This window comes from Catharus ustulatus, chromosome 3, assembly GCF_009819885.2.
Source record: "Catharus ustulatus isolate bCatUst1 chromosome 3, bCatUst1.pri.v2, whole genome shotgun sequence".
NCBI classification, from domain to species: Eukaryota; Metazoa; Chordata; class Aves; order Passeriformes; family Turdidae; genus Catharus; species Catharus ustulatus.
This window is the reverse complement of record NC_046223.1, coordinates 81,416,755-81,432,700: the sequence shown is the minus strand read 5'-3', so window position 1 is coordinate 81,432,700 and position 15,946 is coordinate 81,416,755. Positions and strand designations below refer to the sequence as shown.

Below are 15,946 nucleotides of genomic sequence, written 5' to 3'. Positions count from 1 at the left end.
CATGGTATTTATATCTGGTTGCTGATTTGTAATTTCCAGTAGATCCAAGGATATCCCCACTATCCTTGAGTGTATTGTATTTTATCTCCTGTTTTTCATTACTTAATAGTGTCCAAGCTAAACAGAACTTTGCCTGAACACTGTTGAGGGCTTTCCCCATACGGTCTAGTTAATCATGGGTACAATAAAAAAAAATACAAACTTAACACTCATAAATAGTTCATGTGTACTTCAGATTACTAATTTTTTTTTAGAGGACTCATCTTCAAAGATGAGTAAAATCCTTGATGTTTTCCAGCACTTCAAGGTACTATACAAAATTTATATTATACTGTGATTTGAAATGTTACCAAATTAACCAAGTAAAATATTAGTTAAAAGTAAATAAAGCAAAAAATTGGCTTGTAATTTCATTTTAGCAGTCTGATACAGATAAAATTAAGGGATTTGCACAGGCTAATTTAAAAATCTGTAAAAGGAAGCATGGACATTTAAGAAATTCTGGTTATGGAAGCTACCAGAGATACAATACTATGTGACATTTTCAGCTGATATTTGTGACATTTAAATAAGACTCAGAGTTATTTTGGGGTTTTTTGGCTTTTTAAGAAATATTCATACAGTCAAACACTTTGAGAAAAGGCATTTCTACTATTTAAAAGCAGTCTTCCCTGTAATATAAGTGAGAATCTGCACACAGAAAATAAATATCCTACACATTCTCTACTGATAAGGTTATTTAACTTGTAGGTCATTGGGAAAAGCAGTTAATGTGCTTAAGACCTTCTTTTTTTTTTTTTTTGTGAGCATCATCATAATGTAGGAAAATACAAGGTACACGAGGCCATTGTTCTAATAAACCTGAAATGAAAGAGAAGTGCTGGGAAGCGGATCAGCCTTTTTAAAACATGTGATTTTAGGGCTTTTCAGTTCAACTGCTGCATTTCACAAGAGACAAACAAGAAAGTACACTCCTGTTTAACTGATTTAATGAGTTGCTATTGCAGGGGTTTTGTGTTTGGGGTTTTGGTGGGGTTTTTTTTAACTAAGCCTAACTATATTGATGTAATGAGAAGAGATTGAGAGAGAGCACAAGCTGAAAATCTTGCAAATGCAACAGAAAAAGAGTTAATCTAACCATCATCCTGATGCTTGGAAAGGCTGGACTATGATAATACACAGGAGACAATTACCAAGGCTCAGCTGATAAGATGTAACTCACTAAGGTGAAATAACGCAATTTCTTTCAAATACGTACGCTGAACAGGAGTGTCAGTATTAGGTCACTGAGGTTACAGAAACCCTGCCTTTATTTGGGATATAATAGTATATTTTTTCTTTATATTTATTCTTTGTTATGCAGTCTTCATCTTTATCAGGCTTATTCTAAAAGTACTTCACAGATCGCAAGACCAATTCTTTTTAATTCAATGGCAAAACTCCCTCCAACATCAAGAGTGAAATAACTGAAGCCCAGATAAAAGCAATTGATCATTCATCCATAACGGGACTACATCTGGGGTGAAACAGCAGCTATTTTGCAGTTAACACTTCTGTTGCAAACTGATCTATGGATGGAAATGCTCAACTCAAAACACAGGGGAATTTACATAGATGGAAAATAATCACACTGACTAAAACCTGGCAAACTCCCCAGAGGTAATTCCTTTATTCAGATGAAAAATGCACAAGATTGTTTACAATAGTTCAGGATCTCAATTACATATGCTATCTAAAAGACGTGTCCAACAGCTGACAGAACTCTAATCTCATGCTACTGAATAAATAATGCTCCTATATGGGGGGTTTTTTTCACTGTTTGAGTGAATAGGGAACTATAAATGCAAGGGCTGCATGGTTGTAGCTTTGTGATTTGGTTCCGTTTGTAACACTACTGCCCATGCTGTTAACTGTGATAAGATCACACACAACTGCAGCACAGGTTTAGTTATGTCCGCATTTCAAGATTTAAAGATGAGCCAGTAAATCAGAAGAGAGGACTTGGAAATTACAGAGAATCCCTGTCCACATTGTTTCAAGCTGTTATGTATTTGAGAATAATACTTTAACTTAAGCTCCTTATTTGCCTGTAAGAGATCAATACAAAGGCATACTTTCTATTTCTTTAAATGTTGTTTGCCTATCTGGGCCAAAACAATATTCAACTTCTGTAAATTCTGTAACAGTACTTCAGCCAAATCTTTAGTATTTTGCTGTCAAATGCCCAACAGATTCACTGGCTGAAAGGCAGATTGAAGAGGGTAGGGATCAGCAGCACAGGGTCTTAGTTGGAGGCTTGTCACTAGTGATGTCCCCCAAAGTTCAATACTGTGCCCAGTATTGTTTAACTTCTTCCTCCACGACTTGGATGGAGAGGCAGAGTTTGCAAGTTTGCTGCTGACACAAAGCTGGAGGAGTGAGTGGTTGATATCCCAGAGGGCTCTGCAGCCTCACAGAAGGACCTCAGCAGGTTGGAGAGAGGGGCAGAGAGGAACTCTCTAAAATTCGAAGGCAGATGCACAGTCCTGCATGTAGGGAGGAATAACCCCATGTGCCACTAAAGGCTGGGGGCTGATCTGCTGGAAACCAGCGCTCCAGGGAAGGACCTGGGGCTTTTATTGGAGTACAAGCTGTCCATGAGCCAGCAGCACCCTTGTGGCCAAGAAGGCCAATGGTATCCTGGGGTGCATTAGGGACAGCACTGCCAGCAGTTTGGGGGAGGTGATCCTGACCCTCTACTCTGCCCTTGTAAGGCCACATCTGGACTGCTGTGTCCAGTTCTGGGCTCCTCAGTACAAAAGAGACCTGGAGCTCCTGGAGCAGGTCCAGTGGAGAGCAACAAGCATGACTGAGAGACTGGAGCATCTCTCTTACAAGGAAAGGCTGAGGGAGCTGGACCTCTTTAGCCTCGAGAAGACTGAGGGGGCACTTCATCAACATCTGTAGGGAGATGTCAAAGGCTGGAGTCAGGCTTTTCCTGGTAGTGGCCAAGGAATAGGACAAGAGGCAATGGGCAGAAACTGATGCACAAAAGTTCCATCTGAACAAGAGGAAGAACTTCATTACTGTGTGAGTGACCAAGCACTGGAATAGACTGCCCAGAGAGGTTGTGGAGTCTCCTTCACTGGACATATTCAAGAACCATTTGGATGCAATCCTGTGCCGTGAGCTATAGGATGACTACTTGAGCAGGAAGGTTGGACCAGATGATCAACCCACTTTGGTCTCCTCCTAACCTTACCCATTCTGTAATGCTGTAATTCCTTTTTGGATTACTGAAGAAGAAAATTTTCTTTACCTAACAAGTTGAAACCAGTATCAGTGCTTGCTTTTAATCTCAGTGTAGTGGGAGGAGGCAGGAAGCCCAATGTTGTCACATTAGAACTGCAGTAGCAAGACACTCAGTTCATCAAATCAAACAAAATTTTAGTTAGTGCTCAGAACTCAGGAACTGTCTTTATACAGTCTAAAATTAAAGATGCTTATTTTAAAACTCTGGTCAACAATTTCAAAATCTGTTTTATTCTCAAGTTTCTTCAAATTACTTTAGATTTTACCCAAAGTAACAACTGAAGCAGGCAAACCTGGAGTATTTCATACACAGTTTGTGTTGCACTGAACAAAGCTACTGTTTCACAGGACATTATTTAAGATAAATACCTCTCTCCCAAGAATGCTAAGTTATTATTTTCTGCCCCATACTTCATTAAATTTTATTTTTGTTGGATGAATGCACTTATATTACTAGTAGCCATCCATTGTCATGTGATAGAATAAAACTTACCTGGAAGAACTGTATTTATGAAATATCAGATTTGTAGGATTTTCTATATGCATGTGAGAGCAGCATAAAAACTGACATATCTAAATATTACATTATTTACAGATTAATTCGGGTAGTTATTTCCATAATATTAGAACTGCTCTCATTTTCATACAGTTGAAATACGATAGAACTTGTCTAAATGCCAGAAAGTTATTCCAATTCTACAATGCATCAGCCATTCTTTACAAAATGTTTGTTATTAACTGCTACTAACTTTTTAGAAATAGCTTTTTTGCTGGCTCGTATTTTATAACCTTTTCACATTGCAATCAAATAATCTGTGATGTAATATATTAAACATAGCAGCACTGACAGTTTTGTATTTAAAATCAGTAATAACTAATCAACCAATACTCCTTTATTAATGTGAAATGAAAAATGTATTGCATTTCGTTTCTGAATCACAAGCTAGAACTATACATGTCTAAACTCAAGTAGAAGTCATAAGAATACTCAAATTAAAAATAACCTTCCTATCAAATAATAGGCAATTTTAAAAAGAACTCTTACATAAATCTTTCATATTACATTATCTTGTGACTTAAATAAATTGCAAACAAGCATAAAATGTTGTAATGAGCTGATTATCTGAAGTAAAATGTGTTTCTGTGTATTCTCTGAAATAGTTATGCTGTTACTGAAGACCTAATATTGCATTTTCAAACACAAAAATTTGAACAGATAATTCTGACCTCATGAAACACTGAGAACTTATCAGTTGAGTACATTTTGCATAAAAACCTCATATCCTTAAGATTCTCTCTATTCACCAAATGTTTTCATTACTGTGACATGGAGATGTCTTAAAGTTAAATGAGCAATTATTAGCACTCTGGAATATGCAAGCAATATCTGACTTAATTGTTTAATCATATTGAGTTGCCTGTGGCACCAAGAAAAAGAAAAGCCAAATGTCAGTATTTCACACTGTCAATTGAAATGAGCCCCAGATGTTAAACACTAAGCAACCTAAAAATCATTAATTTCATTTTAAACAAAATCTTCTCCAAAGCAAGCTTAATCTAGTGATTCAGTCTTTCCCTTCCCCCCCCCAGCACAATTAAATATGGAAAAAACCCCTATTTAATATGTGGAGTGACTGAACTACACAAATGGTACACGGGACCATGTCTTCTGCCATTAAAACTCACTGGTTTTGATTAAGATTTTAATGGTTTTAAAGACAATACCAAAGAATGCCTAACAAGTAAAAATGTCAGGCTTTGTTTTCCTCTAAGAAAACAAGTACTGTTTGTCATTGTGCACAAATCTAAAGTAGAAGAAAGTTTTGGTTATCATTTTGTCTAAAATCAATGAAAAATAGTTTTAGGAATTTAAGCTAACACAGCCTGCCTACTCTCAAAAACATACAGGCTAGTGCCAATCCAAATGGAACTTTTTTCAGAAATTTGAACAAAACTTAATTTAAGAATGAGTAAATTCACAATATAAACATCTGCCATTGTTTTCAGTACAACACTAATTACAACAGTTGCTTATATTTTGAATGAACAAGTTATGGAGAATATACAAAGGCTTAACCCCAGGAAGTGTCAAGAAATATCAGAGGACAGATTAACTGCTAAGGGACATTCACACATGTTACAGATTTAAAAAGGGAAGAGATTACATACCCCTCTCCACCAATTCTTGTTATCTTTAGACGAAAATCAACTGAGTTCAGGCTGGGTGGCTTCCATTTCAAAATATCATCACATCGACCAGGCTTGTATTTCTGAAGTAAATTAAAATGCAGTTTAATTATGCTTATTGGTTTTCACTGGTTTTAAAAGTCACAATTCAGCCTTTCAGAGTCTATTAGCTGTCTCTAATGAATAACAATAGTTAGTGACTGAAACAATGAATACCATTACCACGGAGGTAGCTGTGCTTCACTACTTTATTTGCTTCTCCCTTTTAAAACTGCTTAGCACTGTAGCTCTGCCACTGCATATAATAAAAAGCTGAGAATGGAAATAAAAATTAGCATACTTCATTATCTTCCTCTGGGTAATGGAAAATTTCAAGAAAGAAAATAAGAGCACAGAAAGAAACAAAAACACTCATAGGACATACAAAAAAGACACATTTAAAGAAATCTCAACATTTTGGAACTATTTTGTGAACAATATTTTTGTTATCCATGTTGTTGGCTGACAAAACGTTAAAAAGGCAGAAGTCACCATACTGCCAGCTCTCAGAAAGACTCATCAGAATCATGTTCTTTCATAGCAAAGGAATTTAAATTATGTAGAGATTAAAGAACATCATGATATACCAGAACATAAATAAGACAGCATCTCTTGCTAAAGAGAGAGGATACAGATTTGAACCACAAGTTGAAAGTAACAATTTTCTCTTAAATTAGAGCTTTAGTTTCTGATGGCCTCCGATTTCATCTAAGCTATTTATCTACTATTATCTATTTATACTTCTATTTATCATCTGCTTTCATTTACTAAGCTGCCATTTTGTTCATCCTCAACTGTCAATGAGAGCTAACTTGTTGACCCCTTCCTTACTGATTATCTTTCATGGCAATAGAGAAAACCTGAATTAATATCAATAGAGAAAAAGTAAAATAATAATTTGCAGATGCATAGAATGAGAAATTTTACTTCATTATTTATAAACAGTGAGAAAATTTATGCAATTTGATATAAAAAATAAAACTAACCAAGAATGTTTACTGTCTTTTGGTAACAGAACAGCCACCAGCATCACAATGCAGTCATGCTACGTAAAATATTTTCAAAATACAGACTTTATTGATGCTAAACCTTACAGTTCCAGATCTAAAATGACAAAAGCAGATTAATTTTCTGTTTTCTGAATGAAGAATGTAAAGTCACTCTTTCCAAAACAAATGCAGAGTATCTTACTTATCATTTCTTGATGGAAAAGATGGTCATTAATTCTTCATAAAGAAAAAAGGATGGACCAACCTCTCTAAGTCACGGCACTGAAATTCTGAGGAAAAGCTACATCTGATCTATATAAAAACCTTCCTCACTAGAGCTCTTGTATCCTGACTCAGACAACAGTCGCCAACATGTCCTCAGGGAAGATGAAAAGCAAGGCAATTATATATGATATTTTCTACTACTACTCTGTGAGAAACTACCCATTTTGAAGCTCAGAGACTTCCTGATGTGGATATGATTCGAATGTGATTCCTACCTATTTAGTTATTTTCAGATTCTCTGCATGAGCTTATATAGCCCCCCAGTACGAGTATGTAAACCTCCAACAGCTGCAAAAGCCTGTGGCACAACCTTTCATGCACAGCCTGATTACCTTGCAGGAATAAAACAACTACCTTTTGTTTATTTTGTTGTTTTTGTTGTTTTTGAAGACTTGCACTTTCCAGGGATCATACTAAGAGAGATGCTTAACAAACAAACCCCATTGTTTCCAAGGAGACTCATAGTTCCATTTGCCTCTATATGCATAGAAATGCACTCAGCTCAGAGGCTATCATTTTACATGTGCTGTCACCATTTTTTCCCTCCACTTATATTACTCTACATTTATCTACATAAAAGTTTATGCACTCTTTTATCACTCAGCCACCCAGTCTTGTAAGAGCTTACTATAATTCTCCACATTTAGGACCAGCCCTTGCTGATCCAACAAGAAAACCTCACTGAATCGTTCATCCAATTTTCATATTTGCTTACGTGTGGTACAGGTGGTTCCCTTCCCTGGTGAGAACTGAACAGTACCCCATCCCTTCACTTCTACTTTATAACCAGTTAGATATCTGTGCAAGAATCTTTTAAGTCTTACTTACTTTAGTTTCTTAAAAAAAATTTTGACAAGAGGTTTTCTGGAAATCTTAGCAAGAAAAACCATACGATCCTTACTTAAATGAGTTTTGAACCCTTTGTTGGAGAGGCATAACCTTCCTTTCAAAATAGTATGTAATTTTCACCACCTATATAAATGTTCACCCATATTATTCATTATATAAATGTTCACTACTATATTCCTTATTGTTTCTGCTCCTTTGTCCAGTCCACATATGAAGCTTACAGGACTTATTTCTTCACTGATCTTCCATGATACCTGTCCCCACCTTTGTCTTTTTAAAATTGGTATTGTATTTTCTACCTTTAATGCTTAGGTACTAATGTAGATTTTTCACACAGGTTCTACTATCCAATTTTTTCAAACTCTTTTTCCTAGACCGACAAGTTACATCCTCCTAAAAGTTAGTAAGAAATCAACATCATAACAGACAGGAACAACTATTCCAAGATCAGTAATGAAAAGCAATGTTTTGACAGACTATATCTGCATACCAGTAATTACACTGTGGGATCCACAATTTTGACTCACGCTTAAAATTAACTGGTTGGCTTACTTGAAGGGAATGGGGGAGGATTTGTTTATTAAGATGGAGTCATTTTCTTCACCTTGAGAACCAGCATAGTCTGAGACAAGCCTCAGATAACCATTTCATTCCACCAATAAAAAAATAATCTCTGGCATACCTCAAGTTAGTCAAAGATATCTCACTGAGAAAGCAGTAACATTAAATATACCCTTTTGACTATCACATTTAGTTTTGACCACCATCTACTTTTTTTAAACAATAACCTTCTTACCTCACAGCAATTTGTTAATTTGTTAACCAAATTTGTTAACCAAAATTTGTTAATCAAACACCTGGTAAAGGTAACAGGTAAATTACAGATATCATTCAGAAACTTTAGATAAGCCATCAGAATCCAATGCTCCTACAAGAAACAATTTATACAGCTCTTCCCTGGCCTCTGCCAACTTCTGTTACCATGAAAGACATAAATTCACAGAAGTCTGGCTCAAAAGGAGAATTCATTCAAAGACCATATTATTAATCCCTAAGAAAGAGATTAATTTTTAACAGGTGAGTCCACACACAAGACAGCACTAGTAAATTATTGAGTTTGAATGCTAAGTGCTAAATCAATTTCTTTAAACATGAACTGAAGCAAAACAAGAATTCTGCTTGTTAAATGTATGGAAACTTCACCTTAGATGAATCACTGCATACTGCAGACCTGTTCTGCGTGAAGTTACTCTTTATTTTAATTCCAAACCAAAATGTGAAGCAATCTGTTTGAGATCGAACTACACCCTAGCATTTTAAATATAGCATTCATAGCAATGATATCCTCATCACCGCTCCCCAACAAATATCTATGTACACGACTACTTCTAAAACATATCAGATTCCCTGTCATCTCAAATATAAAGTTCATGCTTCAATCTGAAACCTGTTAACCTAAGCACAAAAATTAGACCTCCACACCAAAGAGGGACATTGACAAATTAGAAACTATCTAGGTGGCCTCCTGAAGTCCCTTCCAATCTAAATTATTCTACAAAACTTTCTTTGCTTGCTTGTTCGTTTAGCAGCCATACAGGGTGCAATTTAGTTTGCAAAACTAATGAATATTCAAAATAAATCCCCCAGTTGTTCCTATTTGCTACACTTCAATTGTGATAGTTGGGCAGCTCTGGTGCATGCAAACTGGATTCCATCAATATAAAACCAAATTTGAAGTTTCCCTTCAGGGACACACCTAATGCTCTTCACGCCACAGTACAGACATGAGAGGCCCAAGCAAAGGCTATTCCACTGCATTGCCACCTTGCACCTACAGAGCACAAACAAACCTGATCTGTGCAGATATCCTGCAACATCCTGAACTGCTGCTTCAAAGAAATAAGACTATCAGGGCCTTCAGTTGGCTATGAATCCTAAGTGCTCAAATTTTTACATCTTTTTACATCCACTCACCATCCACCCAATGTTTTTTTCATCTTTTCAGTAGTAACAGTAGTGATTGCATAAATGTCCTTTCTTCTGTGGCCATTGTCTCCTGGCAAAACCTCAGGTCCTTACTTTCACAAAGAGGATGAAGATCAGACACAACAGATGTGTCAGAAGTAACATGGCAAATGTGCCCCTGCTGTGGGGATCTTGAACTTCAGACAAGGATACAATAATAACCCTAAAACTCAGATGCACATCCAATGCCCTGGGATGAAGAATCATCACAGAAGACAGCTCAACAGAAAGCACATCCTCTGGCATCCCTCTTAGGCTGCTAAACTCATTGATTTCTCACCTCAAACTCAATTCCACAGGCTCAAATGGGTCTAGTCAAACCACTGCGAGGGTTTTGCTAGACCCTTATTAGAACCATTTTAGCACTGCAGGGCATAGTCATGGGTCATGTTGAACCTCAATCCCCTGTCCTGTCCCAGAGTACTAAGTCTAGTTCCCCCGTTCCTCCACAGCTGCCCAAAGAATGAGCCACTTTTCTCTTGTCTCCTATCAGATCAAGAGAAAGGTTGGCCCTCAAAACCTCAGGATCTGTTATCTTAACTTTTGTTGACATATTTCTTGTCAACTACAGGCAGCCCCACACACAGATTTGGGATTGCTTAAAGCCATGTGTCAGCAGATGAATTCAATGGATGGCACAGCAGAAAGCTGAAAGCCTGGACAATGGAGATATCAGAGGTCCATAAGGAGGATAAACTTTAACTCCAAATAGCTGCTTCCACATGGAAGAGATGTTTCTGCTTAGTATTTTGTAGGAGGAAGAGCAGGGTTAGTTTCTGGGACTGCATTCTGGGGTGTGTGGTGGTGTTGACTCACCATGAAGACACCCACCTGGAAGACTGAGTGACTTCAGCCTAAAGTCTAGACAAAACAAACAGTTTCTCTTAGCGACTGAAAAGGAAGAGGTGGTGGGATGATCAAGAGAGAAGTTCGTGTCTCATCAAGAAGAGGAAAAGAAGGTTTCCTTTAGAAGGGTGGATGTCTCACTATCCTACAAAGTCTAATCAGCCAGCTCTACCTCCCATAACCCTTATTAAATACCACCCTCCTGAAGTGCAAGCAGTAGCTAACACAGGCCCCCTTACATTTCCCTTCCTCCGTATCTTCCCTCATTCCTTCTAAATGACACAAAGCCAACGAATGAGCCAACTCTTATTTTCTCCTAAGTGGCACAGAACTGCTGCATGTCAGCTCTAATTTCTCCTTAGTAAACTGGTCAGACCTAGCCCTGCAAAGTATCTGAAGAGCTGCAAAGCTGGCAGCTGCAGGCACACATCAGATTGCAAAGAAAGCAAAAATAAAGGGCACAGAAAGCTCAGGGAAGGTTTGTTAGCATTGTCGTGCTTGCCCAACAGGAATGGAAGGTTGAGTACCTTTGAGGAGTGAGGGCAGAGCAGGTGGGAGGGGATGGTGTTAACCAAGACTGGGAACCTACTGGAGTTCTTTTAAATCATTAAATGTAGTTTGCCACACTGCAAATGATATTTACATCTAACCATACTGAAAATGTAACAAAGTGCAATTAAGTATCCTTGAATATGAAATATAAATATTGAATATAAAACTTAACAACGACCAACCTATAATGACAACAAATCTGCTCCTCTTACAAAGCAAAACAGAGTTAAATGCTTTATCTGAAGAGCTCTACTTAATTCTGAGGCCTCTTAATCCATAGAGCAGCTGCTGGTCTGCCCAATCTAATAGTTTGCATTCAGCTGGGTAAACATAAAGACAGAATAATTACCCAAAATGTGTTTTTATTTTCTAGCACTACAGACCCTGGATCACTTTTAAGAACCAAAAGGATTGATTATCATCAATGATTTCAGGCTAGACTTTATAAAGAAACAAGCTGAAGACATGAAAGTTGCTAACACTGTTGACAGATCATGTGAATAAATCACAACAATGGATCAAAAAACCACAAGATCAAAGACAATCATTGAGTCAATTGTATATTCATGGATTTTTTAAGACTGGAAACCATTAGTAGGCTCATTGAGTTGGCTGACTGTTGCATAAAGGACAGAAAAACTTGAACAACAATGTTTATATCAAGTTTCTAACTCCTATTCAAACCACAGCAATGTTTATCTCAAGTTTATAATCCCTATTCAAAATACAAGACAACTTTAAGAAAAATACCTACCACATAATAAAGAAATCACAACATGTGTCTTCAGGAAGTTACCACAGCTGTTTATAATAGTTGTGCTTAAAAATGCTTATTTCTACACTGAGCCTTGTTAATGCCTTGCTATAGACTGAAGCCTGGCTCTCCATGTAATTACAGTAATGTCATGATTATAAGCCACACTTGATTATAAGCCGCACTTCCAGGTGTTGGCAACTTCTCGTTCTTTGTCCATACATAAGCCGCACCTGATTATAAGCCGCACATTACAATATAGTGTGATAAAAGGTATCTATTCTATCACCATCTGTTGAGAGTAGGGGCAGTGATCCTTATCTCCGTGGGAAATATTCTGCTAATGGGCCATTCATTGAAACCAGGCAGGGCATTGCTCTTTATCTTTTCACAACCCATCCTTCCTCCAGAGAGTCATTTTCTGCTAATGGCCCATTGAGTCCCACTGCGTGACTGATAAAATTACTGCATCCCATTGGAAGTTGGTCCAGCCAGGGGGAAGAGCCCAACATTTCTTACCAAGATAAAAACAGAGGTTTTAGGACACTAAGGGAGCCCCTTTCTCCACTGGACTCCAGAGGAAAACCAGATTTCTCCACATCACCACTGGACCTTTACAGGGAAACTGCACCTTCTGCAGGAGCACTGCTCCAACTGAATCACATCTGTCACTGCAGGAGGATGCAGCCACCATTTAATGGGACTGCTACCAACACCCTGCCTGATAGGGTGTCAGGTTGTATTCTGACTTTGTCAGGGTTTGCAGTTTGTTTCTTTGTAGTACTGTATTTCTATTTTAATTTCCCTAGAAAAGAACTGTTATTCCTAATTCCCATATCTTCGCCTGAAAGCCCCCTGATTTCAAAATTATAATAATTTGGAGGGAGGGGGTTTACATTCTCCATTTCAAAGAGAAGTTCCTGCCTTTCTCAGCAGACACCTGTCCTCCAAACTAAAACAGCAACTTTTTGTTCTTTGTCCGTATATAAGCCGCACCTGATTATAAGCCGCGCTTGGGGTTTGGACCAAAATTTTAGTCAAAATGGTGTGGCTTGTAATCGTGAAATTACTGTACTTCCCTTTTTAAGATAAAATTAGTAAGTCTGAGTCTCACTGCATAGGTAATTTCCCTGTTGGCTAACATACACATCATCATAGTGTAATTTCACAAAAGTCTTTAGAAGACTAGGCAACAGAACTGAACCTACTATTCCAATATTCTTTTCATTGCCTACTGATACAGTAGTACACAAAATGTATCTGTATTCTTCTGCATTGCACTGAGAGGTGTTGATAACTAGCTGAAATAATTATTTTCAGATTCATGACTTTAGCTGGGACTTAACACACTCGTGGAAATACAGCCCACATCTGTCTGTATTTAAGCACCATCACAAGATCAAATTAGCCTACATGACTGATTTTTCGGGAAAGCAGGTAGGTTTGCTGAAAAAGTTCAAAATATTAACAATATGTCCATAAAAACACATGCAAAATCCCAACACTATACTTAAAACCCTTAAAGCCTTTGTGGTAATGTATTTCTTTAACTGTCACAAAAAACAAACAAAAAAACAGACAAAAGCAAACACAAATACAAACAAAAAAGCCCCACACCAAATCAAAAGAAAAAACAACAACCCAAACACAACCAAAACACTAAAATCTACTTGAGGAAAGAAGTTATGTCACCAGCAGTTAAATTGCAACCCTTAGCTCCTTCAAAAATCCTGCCTTCTGTACCTTCCAGCTTTCCTTTTCTGTTCCTCAAAGTGCCCATACAAAAACTTACAATCTCCCCACAGTTCCCAGAGACCATCACTGCAATTCCTCATGTATTCTATTTTCCTTGCCTGGGAAAAAGCTAAGCAAAAGGGAATGTGGCACCAGAAGTTGAGCAGGATACTGAGAACTGGAAGAAAGGGATATACTAGCCTGATCATAGGCCCACTACACTCCCTGGCTGAGGAGCAGAGAGTCCAGATTTTCTTACTGATGTCAGAGACAAAACGATTATATCAAAAAACTGCTTTGAGAGCAGTGAGATCATCCCTAACTCACATCCTCAGACGTGAAGGTAAAGTGTTGCATGTTCCGGCAATTATGGTATTTGGTGGTGGTCATTGGTCATCAGCAAACCAGCTTCAGTCATTTTTCATCTCACCCAGAGAGAAAGCTACTTAGAATGTTAGTGGTCTAGGAGAGAAAGGAGAACAATGTCCAAGGGCAAATGCCTCCAGATTCAAACAACAGGGTGTGATACACAGAAAAAGCAAATAAAATTAGTGCTTTGATCTGAAGTGGACATTGGAAATAAACACCTGGACAATACTTTCTACTTAGACCAAACATGAGACAGTAAGAGAAAAATATTGCTCATTCTTGCCCTAAACTTCTTATTTAAAATACATCAGAGCTGGTCAGACTGATATCTGTCTCTGCCAAATATATTCCACATACCACAGAGATAGAAAGAGAACTCTTAGAAAGTCTGAAGAATTCAGAAGCATCTAAGAAACTTCTATGAATGAATGCAGTAGAGAAAACTTTTGACAAATGCATTTCAGCAAGAGAAAGACACATAACTTCCACTGAAAGAAGGTGCTTTTAAAAAAAAACCCTCTTCAGTGGCACTCAGTGTCTCAAAGATTATAAGGATTCCTTTGTTCTTTTTAAAAACAAATCAAATGTACCAAGTACTGATTTCTTTCTTGCAGACATTTGACATAATTTTGGTATAAATTCTGGAAATAATAAAGCAGGCATTTCTTTTAATAAATATGAGTCAACTTTTCCTATATTTGCAAAGAAAATACAGGAGATGTGATTTGTAAGTACAGTAATTTCACGATTACAAGCCGCACCGTTTTGACTAAAATTTTGCTCCCATACCGGAAATGCGGCTTACACTCAGGAGCGGCTAATATGTGAATAATTTTCTGACATTTCCAACCCTGGAAGTACAAACTGAGGTGCCGAGTCAAGCACCTGACAGTAAAACCTGGCATTGTGCGATTGTTACAAATTGGTTACTCTGTTTCGCGGCAGGTGGAGCCGGCTCAGCGCCGGCCGCACAGGGTGGGGGGAGGCGGGGGCTCCCTCCTGCTGGCCCTGCGGCTCTGGGGGAGGTAGGGGGCTCCATCCCCACTTCCCACCACCACCGCGGGTGCCGGCGGGCTCCATGCCCTTCTGCCACCGCGGCGGCCGGCCCCGAGCAGCCCCGTCGAGCGGCAGCGCCAAGCTGGGCCACCTGGCCCCGTCGGCAGCCCCGAGCCCTCACAGCCTGAGTCCAGCCAGTAAACCCCGCCATCCCGCGATTCTGTTACTATTTGGCAACTTTGTTGCACGCGGGTTCTCCTGCGAATGACAGAGTGGCTTATCATTGGGTGCGGCTTGTGTATGGACAAAGAACGAAATGTTTGCCAACACCCGGAGATGCGGCTTATAGTCAGTGCGGCTTGTAATCATGAAATTACTGTACTCCTAAGAGTGATCAGGCTAAGAGAAACTCCTGGATAAACACTGGTACTTTCCAGACATCTGTCAGTTCTGAAAGGCATTTTCATAGTTGAGAGAAAACACAAGAATGGAAAATATGTAAAAACACAAAACGGTTGCAAACTTCATCTAGCTCCAAAACACAATTCAAACGCTTTACATTTTCATGCAAACAGTTTTCATGTGTTTTCATGCACCAAACCCTCCACCAAGCACAATCTGTGTCTAACCACAGAGATGGTCGTGACACCCTAACTAAAAGATGACCAACCAAAAAAAAATTCTAATTTTTTCCCTTCAAAAAAACTCTTTCAACATAAAGAAAGTAGTAAATGTTACTTTTAATGCTTAGTGTTCTACATTATTGACTCAAACCACCTGAACAAAGAACTGCAGTCCACACTAAACATGAGCTTTTTGCCTGGTTCAGTGATTTGATCAGAATAAACACACTGAAGTTCAACAAATATTTGATCAGGTTGAAAATAAGGTTGTTAATGAATTCCAGACATTATACAAAGCAATGTTGTCACATCATTGAAAGCAAATCTGCAACAGTAACTTTAGAGACTCAAAAAGATGGTGACAAGTTCCTCAGCTGAACTCAACTAATACAGCGCCCATGGTTAAG

At 38.2% G+C, this 15,946-nt stretch overlaps 1 protein-coding gene across 1 annotated transcript in view; it reads right to left on the bottom strand.

The window, feature by feature from the left end:
- RNGTT (RNA guanylyltransferase and 5'-phosphatase) overlaps window positions 1-15,946 on the bottom strand; it is a 176,002-nt gene that overhangs the window by 60,121 nt on the left and 99,935 nt on the right. Inside the window, exon 13 of the mRNA XM_033055808.1 lies at window positions 5,461-5,561. Coding sequence (XP_032911699.1) covers window positions 5,461-5,561 — 101 coding nt within the window. The remainder of the gene's footprint in view (window positions 1-5,460; window positions 5,562-15,946) is intronic.